This window comes from Idiotropiscis lumnitzeri, chromosome 2 (genome assembly GCF_059441095.1).
Source record: "Idiotropiscis lumnitzeri isolate Australia: NSW breed Sydney's pygmy pipehorse chromosome 2, RoL_Ilum_1.0, whole genome shotgun sequence".
Classification (NCBI taxonomy): Eukaryota; Metazoa; Chordata; class Actinopteri; order Syngnathiformes; family Syngnathidae; genus Idiotropiscis; species Idiotropiscis lumnitzeri.
Window position 1 is genome coordinate 30,969,022 of NC_142392.1, and position 18,251 is coordinate 30,987,272.

Below are 18,251 nucleotides of genomic sequence, written 5' to 3' on the forward strand. Positions count from 1 at the left end.
CTGGCCCCTTGCCTGCGAGAGGCAATGATGAGAGGTTTAGTAGATTATTCTCGCTAAATAAGTGGCTGGCTAGTTTTTGTAGTGAGCAGGGACTGCAGTTTATAGATAACTGGCCTTCTTTCTGGGGCCGACCCGACCTGCTGAGGATGGACGGCCTTCACCCTAACTGGGAAGGCGCCATCACTCTTTCTAGAAACATAGATTATTGTTTGAGCCTTCCATGACTATTCATATTGGAGCAGGTCGGGCTGCAGGCGAATAGTGAGCCTGTAAGGAAGGGTATGGAGTCTGTAAGGCTAGAGCTAACTAGCGCTATGCTAGACTTAGACAACACACATAGCTTTTCTTCTAGATCTGAGCGCTACACACCATACGCTGTTACATCTCATACTGATATAATTTCTACTGAGGTGGCAATACATGATGGGTTTAAGCATTCCTCCTCGGTCGGTTTTATTGACGACGAGCCGTTCTCTCAAAATAATAGCACTCGAAAGCTGGTAAATAACTATCGGATTCCGACCGTTAGAATTTCTCGCCGCGTTTACAGTCGCTCGAGGTACAATCCGGGACCTAGGCAAAGCAATCTCCTTAATATTATGACCAGGAGTCCTGTTGCGCGGAATAACTTAGATAGACCTATTTTACTGAAACTCGGTTTTTTAAATATTAGATCGCTTTCATCGAAAGCCTTGTTAGTTAATGACCTTATTAGAGACCATAATCTTAACATGATTGGTCTTTGCGAGACCTGGTTAAAACCGAATCAGTTTTTACCGCTAAATGAGGCTTCGCCTCCAAACTTCGTGAGCTCGCATGTTGCGCGCCCTCAAAAGAAAGGCGGGGGTGTAGCCCTCATTTCCGAATCTAACCTAAAACTTAGTCCTCGTTTTAGCAATTCCTTTAAAACATTTGAAGTTCTCATTATGCGATCCTCAGCCGAGCTGCCGTTTTATCTTGCCGTTCTTTATCGTCCACCTGGCTCTTACTCCGGCTTTTTAGATGAATTTTCTGAATTCGTAGCTGATTTAGTAACTCATGCGGATAATATACTTATCATGGGCGACTTCAACATTCATATGAATCTCCCGTCGGAACCACTTACCGTGGCGTTTCAGACAATAATTGATATGTTTGGTTTCACGCAAATAATAGATTAAGCAACGCATATAAATGGCAACACGTTAGATTTTGGTATTAACCCGAGGCTTAGCATCTTTAAAAATAATTGTATTACCATATACCAGTGCTATATCTGACCATTACTTTATCAAATTTGAAGTCTTGGCTCACTGTCATCGTTCTGACCATAATCAAAATTATAGCAGCCGTAACATTAGCTCCTCAACCATCGTTGCGTTCTCTGAGCTACTCCCTTTAGCAACTGCTTCGTTTCCTAATTATATTGGTACGATTGATGATCTCACAAACAACTTTAATGTCGCTTTGTTAAATGCGCTTGACTCCGTCGCGCCTTTAAAAACTAAAACTCGTCCAAAGAGGCTTACTCCGTGGTTTACAGAGGAAACGCGCGTACTGAAACGATCTTGAGCGCAAATGGCGTGCGACCAAACTTGAGGTCTTCCGTCAGGCATGGTGCGATAGTTTACTAATATACAAAGAAGCGCTTAATCTAGCCAAAACTAATTATTATTCTAGATTAATTGTCTTACATAAAAACAACCCTAAATATTTATTTGATACCGTAGCAATGCTAACGCAACAGCGACCAACCTCGGATAGCTCTTCCTATTCAGATCACGATTTTATGCAATTTTTTACTCAGAAGATAGAATGTATTCGTGATGAGATTAAAGACACTGTTCTTAAAATTCCGTCGAATTCCGCGATAAATGGTGTTAATAGGGACATTAGGGCTGATAACTGTCCGATAACCTTATGTCAATTTAAAAAAATATCTCTTGAAAGCCCAACAAAATTGGTTAGTGCGGCAAAACCGACAACTTGTGTGCTCGATCCGCTTCCTGGCAAACTAATTAAAGAACTTTTTACGACCCTAGGACCGTCTGTTTTAAATATAATTAATCTATCACTTACCACGGGTGTCGTACCAGCAGCTTTTAGGACCGCCGTTATCCGACCGTTACTTAAGCAACCAAACCTTGACCCAGAGAGTTTTCAAATCTTCAGTTTATTGCAAAAATTCTTGAAAAGGTCGTAGCGCAACAACTTAATGAATATATGACTGCTAATAATCAATTTGAACCTTTCCAATCGGGTTTTAGAGCCGACCACTCTACTGAGACGGCCCTTGCTAAAGTTACTAATGATCTTCTCATAGCTATGGACGCCGACACCTCATCAATATTACTCTTACTCGATCTTAGTGCCGCTTTTGATACCGTTGATCATAAGTCAAGTCAAGTCAATTTTATTTGTATAGCCCTTAATCACAGACAGTCTCAAAGGGCTTTACATAACCACAATCGACATCCCCGATCTTAACCCCCATAACATATTATTAAAACGCCTTGAAACGTGTGTTGGCATTTCAGGTTCAGCGCTTTCTTGGTTTAATTCGTATCTGTCGGAGAGGACGCACCGTGTAATTCATGGCAATGCGACTTCGGATCTTTGTAAGATCACGTGGAGTTCCGCAGGGATCGGTACTTGGACCTCTATTGTTTAGCATCTATATGCTACCGCTTGGTGATATCATACGGAAATATAACATTAGTTTTCATTGTTATGCTGATGATCCGCAATTATCCATGCCGTTGGATATAACGAATCCGCGTGATTGCGATAAATTAGAGGAATGTCTTTCCGAAATTAAACAATGGATGTCTCTCAATTTTTTTGCGTCTTAACTCAGATAAAACCGAGATGCTTATCATTGGACCAGCGCGTCATCGGTACCTTTTCAAAGACACCACTCTGAGTATCGATAAATGTAATATTACCCAGAAGGATTTAACAAAAAATCTCGGTGTTATATTTGACGCAACTATGTCATTTCAAATCCACATTAAAAATATGACTCTGACTGCGATTTTTCACCTGCGTAACATTGCTAAAATTCGCCCAATTCTATCAACGTGTGACGCGGAAATCTTAATCCATGCGTTTGTTACGTCTCGCCTCGACTATTGTAACGCTTTGCTCTCGGGTCTCCCCATGTCGAGTATTAAAAGTCTGCAGTTAGTTCAAAATGCAGCAGCTAGACTCTTAACTAAGACGAGAAAGTTTGATCATATTACCCCGATATTAGCCAATTTGCATTGGCTTCCGGTCCACTTGAGATGTGATTTTAAAGTTCTGCTACTTACTTTTAAAATATTGCACGGCTTAGCACCTTCTTATCTCGTTGACCTCGTGGTACCATATGTTCCGTCCCGAAACCTTCGCTCACAAAATGCTGGTCTTTTAGTGATCCCGCGAGCCAAAAAGAAGTCTGCAGGTTCTCGAGCGTTCTCTATTCGGGCACCAATGCTTTGGAATGCACTTCCCTCAGATATTAGAGGCGCCACCACAGTAGAAATTTTCAAAACACTATTCAAGACGCATTTATACTCTTGTGCATTTAGCTGAAATATTTGTTGGCCTGTTTACTGCCGCTTTTTTTTCTTTTCTGCCCCCTTTTCCCCCGGCTGGGGGATTAGGTGACGGTGACCCACTAGGAAGTTTAAGGCATTGACCAACTGGGCATGCACCTGTTCCAGTGATGTCGTCTTCCTGCAGCGCGACATTTGATCAATTTATTTATATACTTTAGCATCTAATTTAATTATTTGTTGGCCTGTTTACTGCCGGTTCTTCTCTTTTCTGCCCCCTCCTTCCCCTGCTTGGGAATTAGGTGATGGGGACATGCTTTGAAGATTACGGCACTGACGAACCGGGAAGGGACCTGCTCTGCCGAAGTCGTCTTCATGCAGCGCATTTTCTGATTTCCTTATATTTCAGCACTTCATTGAACTACTTGTTGGCCTGTTTGCTATTTCTGTTCTTTCTTTTCTGTTCCCAATTCCCCGAATTAGGTGATGGCGATTCACTTGGAAGTGGCTGTACTGAATTTACACCAACTGACCGGTACAAGATCGAAGGCTCATCCTCGGATATGCTGCCATGGAGATTACGGCCCTGGATGAGGACGCACTCCACTGAAGTCATCTTCCTGCAGCACTTCATTCAATTGACTCTTATATTATCTCATCTATTATTGCATAGCATCATTGTATGTGTCAAATGTTGCCCAGTTGGCATCCATTGCAGCCTGGTCATCCTGGAAGGGGGATTCCCCCATCTGTGGTCCCTTCTCAAGGTTTCTCACTTTTCCCCTAATGAGGTTTTGTGAGTTTTTCCTTGCCCTCCTGGGGGTTAAGTTCGGGGATGTCGATTGTGGCTATGTAAAGCCCTTTGAGACTGTCTGGGATTAAGGGCTATACAAATAAAATTGACTTGACTTGACTTAACTTCACGACCCATTGCTGTGAAGTCCCATTTGCTTTTCTCACTGACCCAAGGAAATACGGTTGCTGTTGCTCCGGTTGCTCTGTGATTTCACTCACCGCCGCTTTTTTATTCCTACACACTCTGCTCCAATGTCCCACTTTGTTGCACGAGTTACATGTAGATTTCTTAGCAGGAAACATTTCATCCTTATTATTGCTTGGCTTTCCCACATTTTCCACATTGTCCATAACAGCTCTCCCTCTGCTTGAAGTGTTGCTTTGGTGCGCTTTTTAAATTTATTGGTCACCTCATGTACCATCCCAGCTGCTTCTCCTTGCATGCTAATTTGGGACGTTACCTCCTCACACTGTGACCGTCTCAATTGTCCGCGCCAGCGTTAGGTCGATTATCAGCTGCAGTTAACGTGAAACCTCCTTGTCCAATATTCCCACGACAATCCTGTCGCGAATGTTCTCCTCTCGGGTCGCGCCGAAGTAACAATGTTCGGAGAGCTCGTACAACACCCGAATGAAAGTCTCCGCCTTCTCGCCCGGCCGCTGTGCGCGCTGGTGGAAGCATGCGCGTTCATGTATCACATTCCGTCGTGGCACGAAATAGTCGTCGAACTTGCCAAGTACTCGTTCAAAGTCATTTCTGTGTCCATCTTCGGCGAATGTAAACGACTTGTAGATGTTCTCGGACTCGCTACCCATGGCGTATATCAGGCTGCTCACCTGCACCGCACTCTCTTCTCTGTCGAGTTTAGTGGCGGTCCTGAATCTCACAAATCGCTGCTTCCAGTCCGGCCACTCTCGTGGCTTATCAAAGGGGAAACCCGTCGGGGGATTAAACTTGGCCATTGTTTCGAGTTTACTTCTGACACCATGTAAATGATGGCAACGAGGCTCTTGTCTTGTAACACGTTTTAATGGCGATACCACTCCAACAACTCCCCACTTGCATGAACAATCTCGCGAGACCCCTGCGAGACAATTGTGACACTCAGTTACCGTAAAGGTGCAACATAGTCGCAAATATAAATTTTGCACCATTACATGACACGCGCCTGCCTGAAAAGGTGAGCCTTGGACGTGGAACGTGGACCGGGCGAAGGAGCAAGGACAACCGATTCAACCTACATTACCTTTGACATAGAAAACCTCCTATAAAATGTGAGGCTGGGCTGAGATCAGCGCGCCATTTTTCGATTGTACTCGTCTGAGTACAGTTTCTCGTGATATTAAGAAAAAGCCGCCCAGATATCTGTCTTTGTACTATTTCCTGAATGCCAGAAATTGAAGAAACTAAAATATGGAAACTCTAATCAGTTGTTGTTGAGTCTTTATTTGACCCTATTCTTCTTGAGTACAAAAAACGAACACGCATTGGAGTAAGTTTGGCTTTTAAGGTTCATCAACTAAATGATTCTCAATTTCTCTGTGGCTCAACTCCAACAAACTCTCTCTGGGTGGGTTCCACAAAAAGAGCAACTCTTCCAGCTTCTCTCTCCTCTAAGGTACAAAACACAGTAGTAAACACCAATTATTAACCAATCAGGAGTCGGACACTAGGGCTGATTCTGATTGGCTGTTTACTGTCCAATTTCATCTTACAACAGTGCGCCGTCCGGGAAGACTCAAACACAGTCGATAGAAGGGTCTTCTGCATTCTAACATGCTGCTCTTATTGTTTTTGTAATAATTCAAAATATTTTTTTGTTTTCAAATATCATTGTTTGGTTCAATAACATTGTCCTTTGAGTTCTATATGCTTCTATAAACGTTTTTTGTTTGTTTTATTTATTTATTCTAATAAGCAAGCGCCACCACTCGGAGTTCTGCATTTGCGTCTTCGTCATGGCGCCATGGTAGTTTTTTTTCTAAAAATACATTTCAAAATATCCATATGCAAACAACTATGGCACATATTGGATACAAAATCTGCATAGTTGAACAAAAAAATTAGGAAAGGAAGAAAAAAAAGAACAATGTGTGGATGAATAATATATGAATATATGAATAATATATTTATTTATGAGTGAAGGATTGTATTACGATTACTGGCATTATTTTAAACACATTCGGGACAGAATTTCGATTATTAAAGTTAGCAGGTTCATATTTACTGAGTATGTTAAACATTGATTAAACAAGAAGCAGTTATCAAATGAAGCTAGAGGCACCAGACATGAGAATGACTGCGGTTGGAGTCCTGATGGTTACTGATCTATTATTATATTATCCTCAAATGCTAAATTTAGAGTACTTAGTTTAAATGTGTGAACTTTATTGAAGTCTTCAGTAGTAAGAGAAACTTGCACATGTAGCATTTCCATGACCTGCACTCACAGTCACAGCACTTCATGGACAAAGATGACGAAGCACATTCTACACATTGGCTGTAGAGATGCAAACATATCAAATTGGGCACTGGAGGACTCACACAGACGCTATAAAAAAACACATTCCGAAAGACATGACAATTGGAGATCGGAGCACATGCACATACGCATACACACACAGACATATACATACACCTGCACATACACGCGCGTGCACACAGACACGGATACATACACCTGCACCTACACATGCACATACACACACATACACTTGCACACACACACGCACACATGCACACCGACAAGATTCCAGAACAATGCCAGCTGGAGAGACGGAGAGACGGCCCGCCGGAGAAGGCCAGCCTTGGCGTGCCAGTCTTGGGGACCAGACGGGAATCAACTATCCAGACGATGACTAACATGGGGAGGACCTTCCCTTGGACGTGGACCCGTGCCGTGGAAGGGAGCGAGGACGGCCGATTCAACCAACATTACCCTTGACATAAAAAACTGAAGCTGGGCTGAAAGATGGTGCGCATTTTTTGACTGTACTCGCCCGAGTGCAGTTTCTCGTGAGATTAAGAAAAAGCCGACCAGATATCTGTCTTTGTACTATTTCCTGAACTCCAGAAATTGAAGAAACTAAAATATCGGAACTCTAATCAGTTGTTGAGTCTTTATTTGACCCTTTTTTTCTTGAGTACAAAAAACGAACATGCATTGGCGTAAGTTTGGCTTTTAAAGGTTGATTTACGAACTACTTCTCATTTCCACGGTGACTCAAGTCCAACATGACCCAAGGGATCTTTGGTAGACGAGTCGGCCTTGCAATGGCGTGGTGAGGGAGGCTGGAAAAGGAGCGCTACCTGAATCTTCTGGAGGTCCGCACTGTGAGGGCGAAAGCAAAGGCAAGACAAGGGAAGTAGATATTCAAAATACTTAATTGTGAGGACTGTAGTGTAAGCCGAGGTACCACTTTGAGAGCGGGAATCATCTGGCACCTGCATGATGGTCTGACTGGCTCTTAAACAGTGTTGATTGAGGATCGCATGTAGGTGCGAATGTGTGGCCTCTGGAAAGAGCCACGCCCAGCCGGATATGTGAAGCCCTACAAGACAGACAAGGTGGAGCACAGGAACCAGTCTCCGCCAAAATAAAACACCACACGGGGGGGAACCTACTCAAATCATCTACTTCCTGTTTGCCCAAACAGTGCTTGCAAAATGTGTGTTTTAATTATTGTGGGGCTGTATTTGCAAGATTCCAATATTAAAAAAAATAATATTGTGAGAGAAATTGTCTTAATATTACAATTCTCAAGTTCATTACAGATTAATTGTCATGTTCTGTATTGGTTGGTTTTGGTTTAGTATTTAGTTTCATGTTTTGTCCTTACGATCCTGTGTCTTCTGTCTGTCAGGTCTATTGTGTCCACCTGTGTTCGTTTACCCAAGCCCTTGTGTTAACCAATCAGGTCCTTCCAACCCTCTGTGTCTTGTCCAGGTGCTCCTCGTTGTCTTGTTACTTTGTTAGTATTTAGTTCCCTGGTTGCTTTCATTTCTTGTTGGTCCATTGTCGCTTGTCCCTGTCGCTGTCGTAGTTGTCTGATGTTTATGTTCCTGGTTTCATACCTGTCTCGCAGTCAAGTTTAGTTTTGTCAAATCGTTATGTTTTGTTCGTGCCTGTTGTTTTATACTTTTTGATATTTTATTTTTTCCAAGTTCTAGGTTTGCCTTTTGTTTTTGTTTAATAAATACGCTTTAAGTTTCCCACTCTTCGCTTCCCTGCGTTTGGGTCCTCCTCAACCTCCAGCGCAACATGACAGAACCAACAACGGACCCAGCAGGAAGCACACGCCGACGAGTTCGCCGTCGCCGCTCTAGCTGGTACCCCCCTCAGCCTGCCGACCAACCCCAAACCCTTCACGTGCTTTTTATTCCACGCCTGTTTCTCCCTCTTCGGCTAGTTATGACTCACAGCACCCAGCCATTTCACCTCCCCACATTTTTGTAGATTCTGATTTTGAATACATTTACAACCTTCTAGACTCCCAGTGCGACACAGATTTTGTTAGGCCCAGTCAGTTTCCTACCCACTATTAGTTTTTGTTACCTTTTTCTTTTGATTCCTTTGAGTCTATCCCATCAGACCTTTACTTGGGCACACGTTTGGCCATCTATCCCGGACCTCCGCGGGGTGGTCAATGTCGGTGCCCAAGTAAAGGAACTGCCACCAGTCATCGGAACACCCGCTTTTCACACCCTGAGGCACATTCTTCACAGCCACTTTGTTCACCTCATCCACTATCATTTTCTGCACCTTGTCCAGTTCCACCCACATTTTGTAGACCACGTTCATCAGCACCTGTAGTCTCTGTCCCTCGTGTCTCTCGTTCCCCTAAATCCCTATGGCGGCAGACTGATAGGGATGAGGCCCACGGGCCGTCTCCTCGCCAGCTGCAGCCCCCACAGCCAACTCCTCGCCAGCTGCAGTCTCCCTTTCCGGCCCCTCGCCTGCTGCCGCCTCTAGTGCCGGCCCCTCGTGAGCTCCTCAGGCTCCTACTCCGGCGATGCACGTTCTGTGCCCCCCCCCCCGAGTTGCCCAGGATCATTTATATATTTCAACAAACAAAGCAAAGACATCCTACTACTCTCCTATTTGCTATGTGTCATCTGCAACAAACTTTAGCTTTCTCTTATTGGTTGTCTTCCCCGCAGGATGGCGTGTCGGCTCTTCCCATGTGCGCGCCAAGGCAGTTGTTTGTGCTCAACTGCCAATGAGCCACTGGATCTGTTATTCTGCTTTTGCGGTCACCATTTTACCAATCTCACACAACAGCGCCTTGATGTCCTTGATGTCTGGAACTTCTGCGTCAGCACACCCAGTTCTCAGAAGTGCGGCTCGTCCGGTACAAAACATCTGCCACCTATGCATTTCACACAGCCTGCTCTGACCTTTTATTGTACATTGAATTAAAGGCCAGTCAGTAAATATCTTGATTGCATTCAACTGAATACATTTAACTTGTAGTCAATCGTATCAAATCCTTTACTATGCTGGCAGCTTACCAGGAAGCCACAAAACAGATGCACGTCTTGAACCGTGTTTGACAGGAAACCGTTTAGCTCGCATTGAACAGAAGTGTGACCCAAGCATGTCTTGTAAGCTGAAACCGTTCGAACAACAGGAAGAGTGTGGACGGGTGTGATAAAGTCAAAGTGTTCATGTTTTTCCATTCTTTGAGTTTACATATTCAAATTGCTTTTGTTCCAGGCCCCAGGTTGGCAGGCGTGTTGACAGATAATAATCCTGCAAATGCAGGAAAAATAATGAGAACGGAGATCATTGTTCTTTTTCAACGGATCTTGTCAGAATCGCGAACTCATAGGTACTACGACACAACGCCACTTTACTGCAGCCTGTTGTGAAGATACAATCACATCGCTGGTACTGTGCTGTTCCTTTACTGCCCTCTGCTTTCGAAACACGCACACCTGTCAAATCAACCTGGAAAATGAATTTCCCTTCACCACATCAAGCATCCCAAATGAACCAAACTGTGACCACATATTTCGTGGGTCACACTTTGCTGTGCTTCAATAAAACGCCGCACAGGAGTGGGAAAGCTTTGTATTTTGTACTTGTATTTGTTTTTATTTTTTGAAAGTATACAGGGACAGTGCATATTAATCAAACAGTTTCCTGTAAATATGCCAGATTATAGCCAATGGCTAATTTGCATCCGTTGTCCCTGTAGCAGGTTGATGTTCGATTATACACTAGAAAACATAACTTTTCTCTGGGCCTTCTCACTGAGAGGTTTGGCGGACCGCTCCTCGCAAGTGACAAAGACAATCTTGGCTGGTTGATTTAGTTGTACAGTCAGAAGTCATGTCTGGTTGTTTTGCAGAAACTTCTCTGACAGTTCCCAAATATGAACTTGACAAACATATTCAACTTAACTGCCGTTGAGAGAAACTGAGACGATTTGCGTTTCTCTGTCTGGTTCAACTTCTAGTTCAGTTTTTCACCCTTTCAGGCCAGTTGAGCAAGTGGAACAAGTGATTTTATTGATGATTGTGGAAGGCACCGATTTCATAAGCACCGTTTCTTCTCACACCTTTTCCATTAAGTACGATTAAAAAGACAACTGAAAAGCATGTTAAAAAACGTTGGTCCAGGGAAAGGCAATTAATTTTATTCATAATGCTTGATGTAAAAACAAAAAAAGATCATCACTCAGACACAATGGTTCTTCTGGCAATGATCACATTGGCTTAATGTCAATAAAAAAGCTTTGCAAAATTCAATACATCATAATTTATTCAAAATCAAAATTTTCATCTTACCACAAAGAGTCAGTTCCTTCAGTTTTTTGTTGTCTTTTTTTAAGCTTCAAGGATCGCTGCAATTCTCAGCAGCACAATTGTGTCTCTCAGCACCCTTTTTGGAAAATAATTTTTTAGCACAAACGCTGCAACTGAATGGCTTGTCTCCACTGTGTGTTCTTGTGTGGCTTTGTAAATGTGACTTTTGAGAGAAACTCTTGGCACAAACTGAGCAGGAAAACGGTTTTTCTCCAGTGTGCTTTCTTGTGTGGCTTGTTAAACTTGCCTTTATAAAAAAGCTTTCACCACAAACTGAGCAGGAAAAAGGTTTTTCTCCAGTATGTATTCTTGAGTGCGCTGTTAATTGTGACTTTCGAGAGAAACATTTTCCGCAAACTGAGCAGGAAAAGGGTTTTTCACCACTGTGTATTCTTGTGTGTTCTGTTAAAATTGACTTTCCAGAAAAGCTTTTGCCACAAATTGAGCAGGAAAAAGGCTTTTCTCCACTATGTATTCTTGTGTGACTTGTTAAATTTGCCTTTTGAGAGAAACTCTTTCCACAAACGGAGCAGAAAAAAGGTTTTTCACCACTGTGTGTTGTTGTGTGTTTTGTTAAACTTATCTTATGAGAGAAACTCTTGCCACAAACGGAGCAGGAAAAAGGCTTTGCTCCAGTGTGTGTTCTTGTGTGTTCTGTTAAACTCGCCTTTTGAGAGAAACATTTTCCACAAATTGAGCAGGAAAAAGGCTTTTCTCCAGTGTGTGTTCTTGTGTGTTCTGTTAAACTCGCCTTTTGAGAGAAGCATTTTCCACAAATTGAGCAGGAAAAAGGTTTTTCTCCACTGTGTGTTCTTGCGTGACTTGTTAAATTTGCCTTTTGAGAGAAGCATTTTCCACAAATTGAGCAGGAAAAAGGTTTTTCTCCACTGTGTGTTCTTGTGTGCAGTTTTAAAGAGAATTTTGAAGTTAATGATTTCCCACAGTGAGAACATACCCAACTGTCAGTGTGACGTGCCCTTTCACCTTTGGCTTGCCCATCATCATCATCATCATGAGCGTCTGGTAATGGGTCCTCATTATGTGCTTGTGATGGCCCCCAGTGGTCTTCATCACCTTCTTTTGTCACGTGATGACTTGAGCTGTTGTTTGGAGGCTCCGCCCCTCCCTTGTCCTCACTCTCATCCTTGTTTTCATTGTCAGTCTTTATATGGACAACGTTCACTGGTGACTTGTTGATCTCCTCCTCCTCCTCCTCCTTTTTGATGTGAGTCAAGTCTGGCTCCTCTTTCACAGAACGGAGATCGTTTTCATTGACGTCTGCAGGACACAAAAAGACAAATTTGGTTTGGTCAAGTCAAAGCTCAGGCGGCGACTTTGTCTTATATTGTTTCTTCCGTGCTACCTTGACTTGTGCCTGCCGCACACGGCGCAATGCGTGCGACCCCAACTTTGACCGGACCATGGGGACATTTCACAAAATTACGTCCAACGATGTCAGCCTCCCGTTAGCCACACAACAGTGATAAACGAGCATTTGAAAAGGAAGCACATTGCGGCTGATGCACGATTTCATTCCTGACATCGTCACAGACGTTTCTGGAAGCGATCTGAAGTTAGCACACACAGGCTATTGTGTGCGTCTGATGGAACGCCTGTTGTGGGACCCTAACATATTGATGCAGACCACTGGGGGCCATCGCAACATAATATCATTGATAAAATAGAAATCCTTCAAGTGAACTATGTTTACAAGTATTTCATTTTGCATTAAGAGATAGAAATAAATGTTCCTGGACTTGTTGGTGGAAAAGGGCATTGTGACGGTCTCCCTTTTTAAGCCCATAGTCAGACAAAGATGCAGATGCATTCCTTGCAGCATGCGCTTGTTCACTGATGAGATCCGTGCAACCCTGGATGGATGCATTAAATGTATTTTAAATGTTTGGATGAGGTGAAACTATGCACACGTGCACAAAACAGTGCAGGGCCACCCGAGGTTCTTTGACTCTCACCCGACCAAGCCTGTACAAAGTTAATAAATAAATAAGACCAATACGTACTTGCTTTTTTTAAAACTTAATATTTTGTGTTTTATCCACTAAAATTGATCAACCGCCATTGATGTTTTCGCCGCAGTGTGCACATTTTTAGAGTCAGGCAGAATTTTTTTCCGGAAGGAATTGCTTGAACAAGATATAAAAACCAGAAAATGTAAAATGTTAAATAATCAGTTCAAATTTTATACTGGGAAAAAACATGGAGTTCACCCCCCACTATTGGTTATTCTTTGGCATTTATTTTCTGCACTGATTTTATTTGGCATAAACAAATGTTCAGCAAACCGACAAGTAAAAGGCAATATTTAAAAATAAAGCGGCAATAACCTTGGACGCATTTCCCCAAATAACTTAATGTTGTTATGTATATTTTTAACGATAGAAAGTCGTTCTTTACAAAGCAAATGAGAGTAAGACGTGTACAAACCTGCTTTGTGTAGCACAACACGAGGCTGCTTGTAAACTTCGCCCAGCAGTGGAAGATGTTGCTCGTTCTCTTCTTTTATTCCACAAAGTGCCTCTTTGTACTTGGGTGTCGTTCTTTCACACATTTTCAAATGATAATTTAAAAAAATCCGCACTTGATCTCTGCTTGGCGATGAGTCATGTGCCTCTTTTCGTTAGCGGCTAGCTAGCTAGCAAGCTAAGCTAACTACGCCGAAAAGCATCAACGCGTGACGAGATGAGGTTATCGGGACACAAAGACTTAACGAATTATGTCGTAGTCCTTAAGAGTAGCACTGGACATCCTGTGAGAAAATTACAGTCGGTTCCACACTAAATCAGAAGAATTTAGCGGTGGGTGTTTTTGTTTCGGTTTGGTGGATAGGGGCGAGGTTCTTCGGAAGCTCCGCGCTTGCTAATGACGTCATTGTTTAAACACGTATTTTTCAAATATATTTCTTTGCCTATGTGTTTGTTTTTACACCTGGCTATTCTATTTTAATATATATTCTATATAATATTTTTATTCGGTTGATCATTTTTTTAAACAAAAAAACTGCATACCGCCATGTTGGCGCGCCGGCCCCTACGTCACTTCCGGCTATGCTCTGAGAAGCCTCTGCTGCAACAGCAGTGGGACGTTTACGTTTCTCCTACCGAACTCGCGACAATGCTGTAGTTCACTCGCAGGGTTCGCGGTTAACTTTAAAAACTGCTTGCCCATAGGGCAAGTGCCACTAAAATTTGCCTTGCCCGAGTGGCCAAATTACTTGCCCGACTTGGGCAAGCGACAATTTTTTTTCTCTAAGAATAAAATGTTTATGGTTGTAAAATGTGCGCCACAAATGTAAATAAACATATAATCTGATAAGCATAAATTAATCTTGTTTTCATCATCAACCATGAAACCCTACTCACAACAGCATGTATCATCCTGTGCAGTTATTCAAAATGTTAATTGTAGTTTTAATAATTAACAAATCTGCATGTTAATAATTAACAAATTTGCATGTTAAATTGGGAAAATTATATTACAGCAATCCAGATGATCAATTTTAAGTCCAGGAGAGCCTATTAATTGAGTAATCACATGAGTAAAATATGAGTGTGGGAAATTTGTGTATTCCTTTAAGACCAGTGCCTGTGGCGCTGCCTCCATAAGTTTCATAGCATCAACAGAACACAGTCACTGACACTATGTCAGGGCACATCATGGAGCTAATGATTTAACAGCCAATAATGAAATATTACTCCCTTCCTTACTCGCAACTGAATTGTCGATTTAAAAATATTCGAGGTATTTTTGTCATGTCAGAGGAATCCGAAATGTTCCGATTTGAACGAACTCGTCGCCACTTGTAAACATGCGCAGAATAAGGTAAGAAAACTTCCGGCTGTCAATTTTCGGCCGAAATATCGTCGGTTTTTGTTGTGTTTTTCAAACTTCAAATGAGGATGCGACTACAGCGAGTTCCAATACTGCGGGATTTATTGACGTCCACTTTAACTCGACTTTCACTGAACTAACTGATCCCCGTAGCGCCCGCCCATTGCCCCCGATAAGGCCAATGGACCATACCACAACATAAGGGGGTGTCTGGGTTAAACCATCACCATACAGTGCACACAAACAGATCACACCACCGTTTTCGTCGAAATTAAAGATGTTAGGCTGCTTTAAAAAATGCTTGCCCGGTCGGGCAAGTTGCCCATAATTTTACCTTGCCCGTGGCCAGATTTCACTTGCCCCGGGCAATCGGGAAGCGGTTAACCGCGAACCCTGGCGGTGCAGCTAGACATGAGAAACCTCGACCGAATCGCCTGTAATAGGATGCCAGCCCAAGCAAGCTCTTGCTGGGAGTCGGCCAGTCCCTCACGGCTCGCACTTTCTCCTCCAAAGTGCTAATGCCTTCCCCTCTAACTTTGTGTCCCAGGAACTCAAGCTCTCTTCTCATGAAGCAGCACTTGTCAGGGTGAAGCTTCAGACCCGCAGTGGAAATTCTTTGGAAGACCTGGCGCAGGGCCTCCAAGGCTGCATGGAAAGAGTTCCCATGGACCAGGATGTCATCCAAATAGACCAAACATTCCTGTCGGGGGATGCCAGCCAGCACCTTGTCCATAAGCCGCTCGAAGGTAGCTGGAGCATTACACAGGCCGAAACAGAGAACTCGAAACTGCCACAACCCCCTGCCAGTACAGAAAGCAGTCTTTGGCCTGGCTTCTGGGCTGAGGGGCACCTGCCAATATCCACTGCGCAGCTCTAATGAGGAGAACCAGGACGATCCAGACACCAGATCCAGATTCTCATCAGTGCGGGGCAGTAGATAGGATTCTTTCTTGGTCACGCTGTTTAAGGGTCTATAGTCCACACAGAACCTTTTCTTCACTGTCTTTTTTTTACCATGACAACCCCTGAGGCCCAAGGGCTGTCAGATGGCTCAATGATGCCAGCTTTCAGCATCTCGTCAATTGCGCTGTCCGCATCTGCCTGATGTGCAAGGGGAAGCGGCGGGGGCGTGCTTTGATAGGTCGTGCATCCCCCGTGTCAATTTCGTGCTGCACCAAGTCTGTTCGGCCCACCTCCTCTTCTGTCAGCGCAAAAATGTCCTTAAAGTCCCACAACAGTTGCCACAGCTCCTCCTGTTGCTTGGGTTCTAAATCATCACTGGTGCGCTTCTACACTTCGCGCACTGCCGTTAATCTGTCCACTCCACCTGTCATTGACCACGGGGCCGGGGAAGAGGAATGCTCATCAATGTGGGCATCTGATGTGGGTGGAGAAGTCATAGGAGCCAGCGATTCATGGGTGGGATCAGACTCCTGCTGTGCAATGGCTGCGCTCGACGTCGGAAGGAATGACTTTTCAGGCTGTGTAGGCCGCACCATTTCAACTGTGGGGCCTCTTGGAAAAGCCAACGTGTTCCTCCCCAGGTCAAGCACGCACCGGGCTGTTCGTAGAAAGTCCAGTCCTATGATGCAGGGGTCGCGTACCGCGGCAAACCACACCCGAAAGTTCATGCATAGTCCCCCCACTTGGATAGTCACCACCCCCCTTCCAAGCATAGGGGTGAGCTCGCCAGTCACTGTTCGAAGCTTGACTGTCGTAGATTCCAATCGTGCCACGGCTGGGAATACATCAGGCCTCAACAGTGTTAAAGTGGAGCCGGTGTCGACGAGGGCCACGCAAGGAGACCCCCCAAGCGAAATGGGGAAATAGCAGAAATCCTCAGCATGGGTCCAGCCAACCACCCTCACAGACTCTGCAGTATCATCTGTGTGAGAGTATGTAAATAGTTTGTGTATTTTTAATCATGTTTTTATGCACTATTTGTATCAATGATAATTACACACACACTCACAGACACGCACATCATTGCTTCAGCACACATGCGCACACCCACACGCTTGTTTGGGTTTCACTTTCCATAGGTTTCGTTTTTCTTTGAATAAAGTCCAGAGGGATGGGCGAAGAAGTCAGTGAGAGTGCGGGAGATTGAACTGGCAAGACGTCTACTTCACTTCCTGGCTTCTCCTCCCATCCGCGATGGAGAAAAGACAAAACCTTCCCTGGTTATTCCTCTGGTTCTCTGCATTTAATTCAGTCTAATGAAGGCGTCAGGACCTTTTAAACCTGACAATCTGCTTCTGGGAAAGAAGCTCCTCTCCCCCATCTTTGTGGTTGGGTTCCGTCTCCAGGAAACAAGGCGTGTTGGGACACAGGTGCAGGGGTCTGCGGCGTCCACTTTACACAGACCCCGGCCCGTTTCCCTGACCCTCTGCCTTCTTGGGGCACCGCACGCTAATGTGCCTAGGCTGGCCACACACCCAACAAACTGGAGGGCCCCGTCGGTAACGAGCACTACTGCGTGGCGACTGCAGTGTGCTAGTGCGAATAAGCTCAGTCAGCTCATCCACCCGTAACGGTTGCTCTTGGATTTGGTTCACCGGTGTGGCAGAGTGCACAACATGGCCGTTAACATGGTCAATCCGTGTGGTGTCCCCTATGACCTCTCTCTCCACGGCCAGCTCCAGTGCCTCCTGAAGAGTACGGGGATGCACCAATTGAGTCTGTATGTGCAGTTCTCTTGGGGTAATGGCCCGGATAAACTGGTCCCTGGCCAGCTTACTCTGCACATCAGTCGGCATATGGGCATATGCACGCCTTGACAGGGTTTCAATGTCATTCGCGAACACATGCAGTGGTTTACCACCGTCTTTGCCTGTTAGAGAGCTCCGAGCGTAGAACATTAGGTTGACTGCATTGTCCAAAACGCTGTCTGAGGGAACCAACCAAAGCGCCATAGTCATCTCTTTCGGCTGGGCTGAGCAATAACAAGCAGGACAAAGCTTCCTCCGTAAGACACATGGCCAGCTGCAGTGCTTAATCATTCTCAGTCCAGCCAGCAGCCCATGCCAAAAGTTAAAATCGGGCATGGAAAGCCTCCCAGTCTGCCCTACCGGAGTATTTTGGAGTCTTGACAGGCTGATGACGACAATGGCGGCCGTCAACGTCGTTCGCGCTGGCTCCTCCTCCAGCGTTCAATGAGCCAAAACCAGCATCGAACGCCAGCTTCCTTGCAGTCCGCCTCAGGTGGTTAACATGCTCCGAAACACTTTCGGGCTTCATATCACGGCCGCATGCGCCATCGTAAGAATCGTCCACCACCT

General features: G+C 44.4%; 1 protein-coding gene across 1 annotated transcript in view; it reads right to left on the reverse strand.

Annotated features, from left to right (window-relative positions):
- Positions 1-10,803: 10,803 nt before the first annotated feature.
- Positions 10,804-18,251, reverse strand: part of LOC148342293 (uncharacterized) — a 35,012-nt gene continuing 27,564 nt past the window's right edge. The window contains exon 4 of the mRNA XM_088288122.1: positions 10,804-12,399. Within this exon, the coding sequence (XP_088144248.1) occupies positions 11,150-12,399 (1,250 nt within the window). The 3' untranslated portion in view covers positions 10,804-11,149. The remainder of the gene's footprint in view (positions 12,400-18,251) is intronic.